Genomic DNA, 10,721 nt, shown 5'->3' on the forward strand with positions numbered 1-10,721 from the left:
CCTCTTGACGAGACATTTGGCAATTCAACAACATCAGTTTCATCTGGTAACGAGAAATGAATGTACTCCTCAAGAAATCTTAATGGCATGCTTTCATAAATATGTGCTTGGTGCCTTCTCTTCTGTCATTAAACATATACTTTAAGAGCATACTTTTGTTGTTTTGATCAGAAATTACTGTTGTGGGGTGCCCGCTGGCCTAGTGGTCAAGGCGCATATCACATATAAGGCTATGATGCCTGCTGGCGTCGCCGGTTCGATTCCCGATCCGGACAACCTTTGCCACATGTCATTCCCCATCTCGCTCCCCATTTCCTGTCAGCCTACTATCCTATCAAATAAAGGCATAAAAAGCCCTAAAACAAATCTTTAAAAAAAAAAGAAATTACTGTTGTGAGTTATTTAAAAAAAAAATGTTATATCAAAAACTCTCCTTGTTTATCAGTGTAGCCACTGCAGTATTACACCACCAGAGCATGTGACGTACACTTGCCCCACAGCAAATAATGACTTCGTGATCGAAAGCTTCTCCCCTCTTCCTTTTAAGGCAAGCTAGGGCAGGTGACTTCCCATCACTGCTGTGTGTAAAGCTGGAAGCAGCACAGGCACTGTGAAATTCTACAGTCTCCTCCTCCTCCTCCTCCTCCTCCTCCTCCTCCTCCTACTGTAGTAAGGGAGGGCATGAGGTTTTCTGATATTTAACCACTTTCAACCTGGTGTCATTTTAGGTGAAGAAGAGATGGCAGATTGAAGCACACAACTTGTACAAAATATAAAATAGTATATACATATATAGTGGTTAAACCTTTTTGTACATTTGTATTTTTCTATTTTATTTTTTCAATCTTTGCTGTGACTATGACTCATTCCGTTTTGGGGGGAAAAGCAGCTTGTGGCACCCCAAAGTCAAATCCTTTACTGCGTGTCTCGTGGGAGTCCCGAATGGTTGCAATACGCTGCCGCTGCAATGCGTAACAGGATATTGTCATCGGTCCAGCCTGTGTTTGTGTGTGTGTGTGTGTGTGTGTGTGTGTGTGTGTGTGTGTGTGTGTGTGTGTGTGTGTGTGTGTGTGTGTGTGTGTGTGTGTGTGTGTGTGTGTTTAGCAAGATAACTTGAGAACGGATGGGCAGATTTTCATGAAACATGGAGGGTATGATCAGTAGGCTCCCACATAGAAATCGATACACTTTTGGCTCAACAATATCAATGGTCAAGGTCACAATGTCAAGGTCAAAATCGAGAATGGATGGACGGATTTCCATGACACTTGGTGGGAATGTTCAGTTGGCACTGGCAGCCCCAAAGTGATGAGTTGAAAAGATCAAAGGTCAAGATCATGACTGAGAGATGAGGTACAAAAGATGCAGCTCTTTTAACCACATGAACCCTTCCGGGCAAATCATGAATAGGTGAATTTTCAGAAAACCTGGTGAAATTTGAACAATAACTAAATTAAATTTAAATAATAACTACAGGCTCAAATCATCCTGCAATGCGGTGTGTTGTGAGCTTGTAGTTCAGCTATCTGTGATTGGCAGAGATTTGGTGTCCAGGGAAAAAGGTAGGGGGCCAACCTAGTATAGACACCTGGGGACACAGTTCAAGGAAGTACCTATATAGGGTTTTTAAGCTCTTTTCAGCTCTGTTTCTTGCTCTGTCTCCATCTAACGCTTTCCTCTCCCTCGAGACCTGCTCGGTAATTCTTCTGTTTACCTCTGCTCTGGGTATCATTAAACAATAAACACAGTACAAATCACACCTAGTGTGAAGTGAGCAGTGCTATTCATGAGTTAATTACATTAAGCATCCTGCGAAGCTTAAAGGACAACTCCTCCCTAAAACTCTAGGCTCATTTTCCTACTTATATTGATCCCAAAAGACTGTCCATGGGGTCTATTAGGCACAAATGCCCCTGTTGTCCAGTTTCCCCAGCAGAACCCAGCAACTGTCATAGCATAGAGTGGAGCTTAAAAGCCTATCACTTTTACACTATTTGTTATGGTCAAAACTGATTTTCTGTTTCATGAATGTGTTACTAGTTGTCATTACAAACACATCCATGCCTTGGTTGTCCAACAAAAGCCACCACAATCTCATAAATAATATTTTGGGGTGAGAATTCGGCACAGGTGCCAATCAAAGTGACTGTACTGGCCAATCACAGGGCATCTTTTCCGGGACTTGGCAAAACACATAAGAGAATAACATCTGTTTAGCAGAGTGTGATGGCTTGTGGGGGACAACGATGACATGGATGTGCTTGTAATGACAACTAGTACCACATTCATGAAAAATAAAAACAGAGCAGCTGGGTTCTGCTGGGGAAACTGGACAACAGGGGCATTTCTGCCTAATAAACCCCATGGACAGTCTTTTTGGATCAATACAAGTAGGAAAATGAGCCTAGAAGTGTTTTGGGGAGGAGTTGTCCTTTAAGCTTGGCCAACGTGACCCTGGGTGTACAACAAACCTTGAGCGCTTTGTGCCAAGATGGAGGCCAGATGGAGGCCACGCTTCAGAGCTGGACAATGCTAGACGTTGGAGCTTAGCTCCAAGCACCGCTCAAAAAAAAAAAGTAAAATAATAGTAATTTAACTCTCAAAGTTTACATCAACACACAGGATTTGCCGTCAATATTTGTGTCCTGACTGTCCTATTCCAATAGATAATAATGCGGAGGCGTCATGGACATTAATGTTCCTAATATATTCAGGATCATGGCAGATGGTGACATGATCATCATACGAATTCTGGAAGGTTAGCAACCAATTATACAGTTATGCTAATTACCTACTTGATTGGTTCACATATTAAGGATGTCAAGAGCCATTAATTGAGGCTGAAGAGGTTAATTATTATTCGTGACAAAACTGTTTTTGGTGAGGGTAAGGGGTAACAAAATATCAATCTGGCTAGCCATCGTCACAGAAAAGGGAAAAACAGCACCCTCTCTGACTTTTTATCTGTTTTGTTCCTTTTCTCCTGCGTAGCGTTAACAAAATATAGAAAGGATTTTGGAAAATAAAGTAGATGGAGATAACATGGTCATGAAATCAATGCCTTAATTCCAATAGCCAAACACTGGACACCACTTAGACCTAGCTAGACAGTGGTTCTCAATGTGGGGTCCAGGGACCTTCAGGTTCATTTAGGGGGTTCCAGGACCCCTTATACAGGTTTGTAACTTCGATCTATTTTGATTGTCTTAAGTACCAGCTCTTATGCCTTAACTTAAAGGCCTGTCCATACTGTCTCCGACCACCGAACTTTTCGTCGGAAAGGTCCGTTTCAACTACAAAATGACGTCGCTTGCATCTTCTGAAAAGCATTGCCCCAAATTAGAGTCCGGAAAGCTGCATGTCGGAAACTCTGAACTCTGCCGAAAAGTTTGGTGGTCATAGACAGTATGGACAGGCCTTTCAGTTAAGGCATAAGAGCTGGTACTTAAGACAATCCAAATACAGCCCTGAGAGTGTATACAAATGAAACCAAGATAGTTTCAGTTTCTGTTGTGCAAAATGTATTCGCTGTCCATGGTGCTGAACACAACAGTGTTACTATAGACCGACTTTACATCGTGGTCACTGATTGGCCAGGTTTCCCAGTGGTGTAAAGTAACTAAGTACAATTACTTACTGTACTTAAGTACAATTTTGAGGTATTTGTACTTTACTTGAGTATTTCCAATATCCAATACTTTTACTTCTACTCCACTACATCTCGGATCCAAATATTGTAGCCTACTTTTATTTAGTCCACTACATTTATTTGAAAACTATAGTTACTTTGCAGAAATACATGATAATATTACCAGTAAGACGACTAAGGGCAGAGGACGGAATTCATTTGCAAGTGTGATTCAAGTTGCGGTTGGTTGTTTAAGTTGGACAAAATGTGGACAAAATATTTTCCCAAATATGGATATGACTGACTGTCTGACATCATAGATGTTATAGATTTACACAATATGTCCATATATGGGCATTCCAAGCTATGGGCTTAATATTGATGACATCAGGGATCTCCATAATGGGCATACAAGGGACAAGGATGGAATGTGATGTCACAATGTGATGTCACAACAATGTGATTTCATAGGTCAGCTATAGACATAGATCAGGGATCTCCAAATATGGTTTACGGATTACTCACGGACAAGATACAGACAAGATGTGACGGTTTTCATAGTTAACTGCGACCTACTGTCGCAATAAAACATAGCCTAAACCACTTTAGCCCTATTTTATACCTTGGCTATTTGAAAATAGATGATACAAGCTCACAACATGTTGCATTGCGAGGCGTTTTTTTGAATTTTTTTGTACTTTTACTTTTGGTACTTTAAGTACATTTTGATGCCAACACTTTCATATTTTTACTTTTAGGCCTACTTGTAACAGAGTATTTCTATATTGCAGTATTAATAGGCTACTACTAGGCCTACTAAGTAAAATAGTAAATATTATAAGTAAAATATGTGAGTAGGCTACTTTTTCCACCACTGAGGTTACCTAGCCTATAAACCAATAGACCAGTTAAATAGGCTATGCCTGTTATTATCAATAACAGTTTTGCGCCAACTTCACTTAAAACAAAACTAATAGTCTAAGTTGATGAAAGTGTAGGCTATAGGCTATAGGTGTCAAATGATTTATGGACAACAGAAATGGCCGTAAGCGGTGCCTTTTAAGAAGCTTAAGGATTTTCAAGAGCAACCCTAGAGCCTATCTAGTCAAGAAAATGGAAGCCCTCGATCAATAATTATCGATTTCATTACACTAAAAGAGGGTCCTGTCAGCACACGCGGTGACGCGATCGATGTCAAGCAGACATAAAAGCACCTGAAAATATATACTACAGCGCCACCTGGCTGTGGCAAACCCGCGGTGCAGGAGATTTGCGATAACTCATCACATATTATAATTCCAAGGCAGAAGCAAAATATTGCTAAATGTGTGTGTTTTTTTTCTAACATTATTAAACACACACAGTCGCACACATTATGATCTGATACCATCACATCCAGCAAACAATTAAGTCCACACGACAACAAAAAGGTCAACAAATAGCCTTCTGTGTATAATTCAGCTAAATCATGTTTTAACAACTAGATAGCCTACATTGACAGGTGGACACGAAGGGGTAGCTTAATAGGCCTAAGCTACAAACTGTAGTGTTGGCTATGAATGACTCAGACATGCAGCTCCCAGCTTAAATTCAAACGGTTTGAACTATATGGACACTTGGACAGCCACACAACGACCCGTAAGCCGTATAATATAATATATAATCAGATCCGTAACAGTCACAGGAATGTGCAGAGCACCCTCCTCTTTTCAGAGATTAAACCTACCGTCTGTAGGCTCAAGGTTGTTGTCTGGATTTCCACTGGTTCCTTGGTTCGTGATTGAATCGTGAACAAGAAGGAATAGACCTTTTCTTCAACTCGGAAAGCCTCGATGCAGTTCTGTAAGGCTCAGTCACCCTCTTTGCGTGATGGGTCCCATCTGGCTTATTAGCTTATTATCAACAAACCCCGGAGCTCGTAGTACGGGAGGGGGTGGGAGCTGTCCTCTTTCCTGGTGCTGAACTCTAGATCCCATAGTAGGAAGGGGCGACCCCACAGCAGCCCTCATAGTTGCCAGGCAACCGCGACTTGACTCAAGCATTAGGCTAAAAACGCCGTAGTAGGAATGCGATGTTGCCCAAAATAACAGATCTACAAGCTGCGGCCTGGCTGTTAGTTTGTGTGTGGATCTGTTCTTGTAGACATGGACTGTGCTTGACTAACCAGCTAACTGGCCTGACCTGAAGGAACCAAACTATTTTGTCAAGATGAGCTTGAGCTACACAGATGAGGTATAAGCAAACCTATAGTCTTCCATAACACCTCAACAGTGCCACAGGCTGATGTCCTCACTTTCCACAGTGCATTGATAGAAATGGGAGAGAGCTGCGAGAGTGACATGCAGCAGAGGTCTGGTACACCCCAGAGGGGTTTTAAAGTCAAATAAAAAAAGACTTTATACTCCAAGTCACAGAGAAGCCAAGTATTCAACAAGCAGAGATGTTCTTTCTATTAAAATATGCTATTTTCACTGTTTTTGAAGATTAAAAGACAGAATTTACTAAAACTGGCACAAAACATATTGGAAGATAGGATTACATATATCCACCCAAAATATTAGGCTTATGTATGAAATATTGACAAAGAATAAAGTAGGACATTTTCTTTTTCAGTTAATAATAACTAGAAGTTCGGGCTGCTTCGCGGCCCTCACGTCTAGAGTTCGGCCACTATACGGCCCTCACAGTTACATTGTACTGCGTAATTATGTAGCCTACACGAGGAAGGTGTTGGTTTGAGCAATGAGTATGAATGATGCATGTGGACAATTGGGTATAAATGCATATGGGCAGTTGTTGATGGAAATGATATAGCATTGTTGTTACTGTAGATGTCATGGTTTATTGTCATGTTGTAATATAGGACAGTCTTTGTTAACATATACAAATAAGAAAGGAAATAGTAGCCTACTAAAATGAAATGATATCCAGAATGACATTATGTAAGTATTGAACATTAACAACAAAGCAGTAATTAGGGGCATCTGTGTGTTGTTTCAGGGGGGGAAATGGCAGATCTGTTGAAGAATGAAGGTCATTTGTCAGTATGCATCCAGATAGTAAGCAAATGTAAAGTGTATGAGGTAAGCTAAATAGAATGATAGTCTGCGAAGTGTCTCTACAGCAGTAGTAACAGCAGACTAACATTTTTAAAGTAAAAAGGCTGTTTGAATGATTGTTTTTGGCTAATTAAAGGAGTTTGCTATAAACAATGTTGTCAGCAATGCATAATGCCTCATAATCCATAATGAAAACTTTTACAATGCTGGCTCTCTTTCCCCTGGAGAAGGCTGTGTAGACTTGATCATGAGCGAACACAGGTTGAGGCAAGTAGATGCCAACTCAAGGGGAGCACACACTGGACGTGGGCGGCTGCGCAGCGTTGCGCTATCGACACGTGAAGTGCCGCGCGGTAACCCCAACTGGTTGCGGATGCGGATCCATTTCCCCCAGTGGGGAGAACCATGGGAGAACATGTTCACCACGCGGCAACGCTGGTAAAAGAGAACAGCGGCGCATCGGTGCGGCAGACGAGGCGGCAGAACCGCTGCTCTTACCTTTATTGATGTTAACAGAGAAAGCTAAGTGGATTTGGAACTGTAGTCTAATGAAGGGGAAGGGAAGCTCTTCACCTCTGTCATTGTGAGATATTCTTGGGAGGAAGATTGTTTTACCCCTGTTTGTGCCTGCAGTCTCACACTCTATAACTTTGTCCATCTGTTGCATTACCACCATTCTGGTGACATTCTTGAGAGTGCAGTCAGGACCTGCTTGCAGGTTTTTAATCAGCATGACTGGTACGACTACTTTCAACTTGAGGCTATGATCAGGGATTCCAGAGGGTGTCAGTGATCCCTTTTATACCCATATATGGAGATCCCTGATACCCATATATAGAGATCCATGTATGTATAAAGAGATGGGCATATTGGTTGGATCGGCCCATATATGGAGTTCCCTGTCTGTAGAAGAAACTGTGTGCTGTGAGATCCCAGACATGCATCCATGCATGTCAGTATCAGTCAGAACTTGTCACTTTTATGCCCATATATGGAGAACACTGACTTCAGTAAGTGTGATGTAAAACGCATATGTACCCATATATGGAGACCTCTGTATATCTCAGTTTTTGTCACCATGGGCAAGGACGGAAATCTTTGTTTTGTACAACTGTACATCATGCAAGTACAGTAACAGCAGGGGAAGTAGCTAAGAACGTAGGAAAAGATCTGAGCTATCCGTGAGCGATAGTTGGAGTCTGTAGAGCGGACCATGTGCTCTGAGACCATAGTCATGCGACTTGGGGCCCCCATAGGTCTCGTCTTCAATTAGTAGTTGGGAGTCCCTTTTATACCCAGGGATGATATTATAATAATAATAATAATATGATTATTATTATTAGGGATAGTTTTTGTCAAGGCAAATTGTTGTTATTTCAGTTTAAGGAGCACTTTTCTAAATTATCTTCATGTTTCTTACCAATGCTCATAAAAAGTGGTGGGCTATGGACAGTTCATAAAGCCGCATACCAATGCCATCCTCGATGGGGATTCCAAGGTGATAAAAACGTTCTGTTCCTTGAAAGTTTGCATGCTAAAATAAAATACTTTTGAAATCTTGTTTGAAATGACCACCAGTTTCTGAACTGTCGACAGCCGTCCTCTGAGACACAGAATTAATTGACATCTTATATCTTATAATGAGCATTAGTGAAGACCAATTATCTTATATGTATTTTTTTTTGTGTTTCATTACTTTTAGTTAACTATAATAATAACACTAACACGAGTGGTCTTCTGGCAGGGTGCCATACAAAGTTTGACGCTGTTCATTGCAGTAATGGTTTGCAAGATCAGCTCCAGACACGCAGACACAAAGACCCTCTCATAGACGGCCAGCCTCTGTCAGAGCCAATGCCGTAAAAGGAATCAATGAATAACAACAGAAGAAAGTAATGAGTGGTGGACACCATGGGATTTCTCAACGTCCATGGAAGTGGATAAAGTGGTACAAGGGCGAGCCAGACGAGTCATTCCTGTAGAGGGGATATATCCCATGCCCTGAACAAAGTACTTGAAGGCCTCAGCCAGTTTTCCAGGCTGCACAACCTGTGGCAAGCCTCCACAATCACTCATCTTCAGCAAACTGGTTTTGGTCACATCTAACCTGGAGTTGCACTCCACCACAGCCTCTACAGCAGGTGATGTGTCTCCGACCACCAACAGAGCAGGGCAGGTGAGTGTGTTGACCTTATCTTCATTCAGACCTGCAGTCGGACGCTCAATCTCCAGATCCCGGCGGTGTTGGTAGGAGACGCAGAATAGGGCCAAGTTGTCCTGATTGATGTCCTGGGCAATGTGCAGGCGGTAGGTCTGGGTGTGGTGCTGGTTTTCTGCCAGCTCATCAGTGCTGAAGTGGTGAGCCATCACTACGTCCACCAGGCTACTGGTCCACGCTGACAGCTTAGAAGTGGCCCAGTGAACCCAGCTCTCGGCACAGGGGTCAACATTGATCAGGACGAGGCCTTCCACCAGGGTGGGGTGGTTTAGCGCCAACCGGGTGAGGATATAAGCTCCTGCTCCAACACCAATGCCAATCACAAACTTCACCTTGAGCTTAGTCATCACGGAGGGCAGCTCCTCCGCCAGCTCGTCCATAGTAGGGTAATGGTAGCCAGCGGGAAAGGGTGGAGCGCCCTCCTGCTGTCCAGGAGCGTCGACATGGACCACAGCAAAGTGCTGCATGATCTCCTGCATGTCCCTGTGGTTGAACAAGGTGCTGAAGCACGACTTGTGGTTGAGGCCCACGTCGTGGTACGTGAGGATGACAGGTCGGTTGCCCCTGGGCACGCCCCTCGTGGTCACATGCAGGACGCCGTGGGGCGTCTCAATCTCATGCTGGCGATCATCGTCCATGAAGTTGAGTGAATTTGTGTCTTCCAGCGGGGGCTTGATCTCAGCTAGCTGAGTATCCTGCAGCTCTTCCATCATCTTGTCTGGTGAGTGTAGACTTCTTTGAACATGTAGCCTTTCAAGGTGAAATGAGAGAAATTACATTTATATAGTGCACCCACGTCATTACTACTGTATGATTTCTCTATGATGTCAGCCAGGTCAGTCTTGCCCAATTATGGAGGTCCATGACGTCAGACTGGTGTCTGTGTACTCTGTTTGGCAATATCCGCAACCATAGCAACATGATATCCCATCCCAACTACTAATTGAAGCCGAGGCCGATGGGCCCCGTATCTCTTGACAGGGGTCTCACAGTACATGGTTCTACAGACTCCAACTTTCACACACAGATAGCTCATATCTTCCCATGCTGTTACTGTACTTGCATGATGTACAGTTGAACAAAACACATTTTTCAGTAGAACCGCTGATCCAACCAATATGACCATAAAAGGGGGCAAGGACTGAGAGATACAGAGATCTCCATATATGGGCACATATCCGTTTTACACCACACTGACACACATGGATTTGGTCCTACTGATGCCATCAGTGATCTCCATATATGGGCATAAGGGATTTCCATATATGGGTATAAAAGTGAGGGCCATTTCACCTCTGGGACAATCCGATCTTATTTTATTGTTTGGGACACGATCAACACAATCCTGAGTTATTTTTTGTGTTCAATCTATGTTTTGAGATATTTTAGTATAAACGCATCATATGATGCAAAACACATCACTGGTACATGCTGAAATACTAAAATATCTAAAAACACAGATTGAACACAAAAAATAACTCAGGATTGTGTTGATCTTGTCCCAAACAATAAAATAAGATTGGGTTGTCCCAGAGGTGAAATGTCCCTTTAAGTCTTGATATGTCGATCAGCATGATGCAAAATCCTTATCTTGTGATTTAACACGATAGGGCATTCTGATGTATCAGAGAATGCTACAGTGAATTATCACAATTGATTACAATTGCGTCTCAAGATGCTTCTCCTTCAGTCACGTTTGGTGAATGTAGCCTTGGCCAGGAGGAGTTGATGTCCTCAGGCATATATCTACAGATGCCCCAGAGCCGAAGGAGGCGTATACCTTTGTCTGCACCCGTGACCCCTTTTCCATGCTTGA

The 10,721-nt window shown here is 42.6% G+C and overlaps 1 protein-coding gene across 1 annotated transcript; it reads right to left on the reverse strand.

Moving 5' to 3' along the window:
• Positions 1-572: 572 nt before the first annotated feature.
• LOC308287111 (protein NDRG3-like) lies at positions 573-9,618 on the reverse strand (the record flags this gene model as incomplete). The annotated part of the gene is made up of 2 exons (XM_080728231.1): positions 573-664; positions 8,640-9,618. 2 exons carry the CDS (start codon positions 9,616-9,618, stop codon positions 573-575), a joined length of 1,071 nt encoding a protein of 356 aa, XP_080584357.1.
• Positions 9,619-10,721: the final 1,103 nt, after the last annotated feature.

Source organism: Nannobrachium achirus, assembly GCF_963921795.1.
Source record: "Nannobrachium achirus genome assembly, chromosome: 6".
Taxonomy (NCBI): Eukaryota; Metazoa; Chordata; class Actinopteri; order Myctophiformes; family Myctophidae; genus Nannobrachium; species Nannobrachium achirus.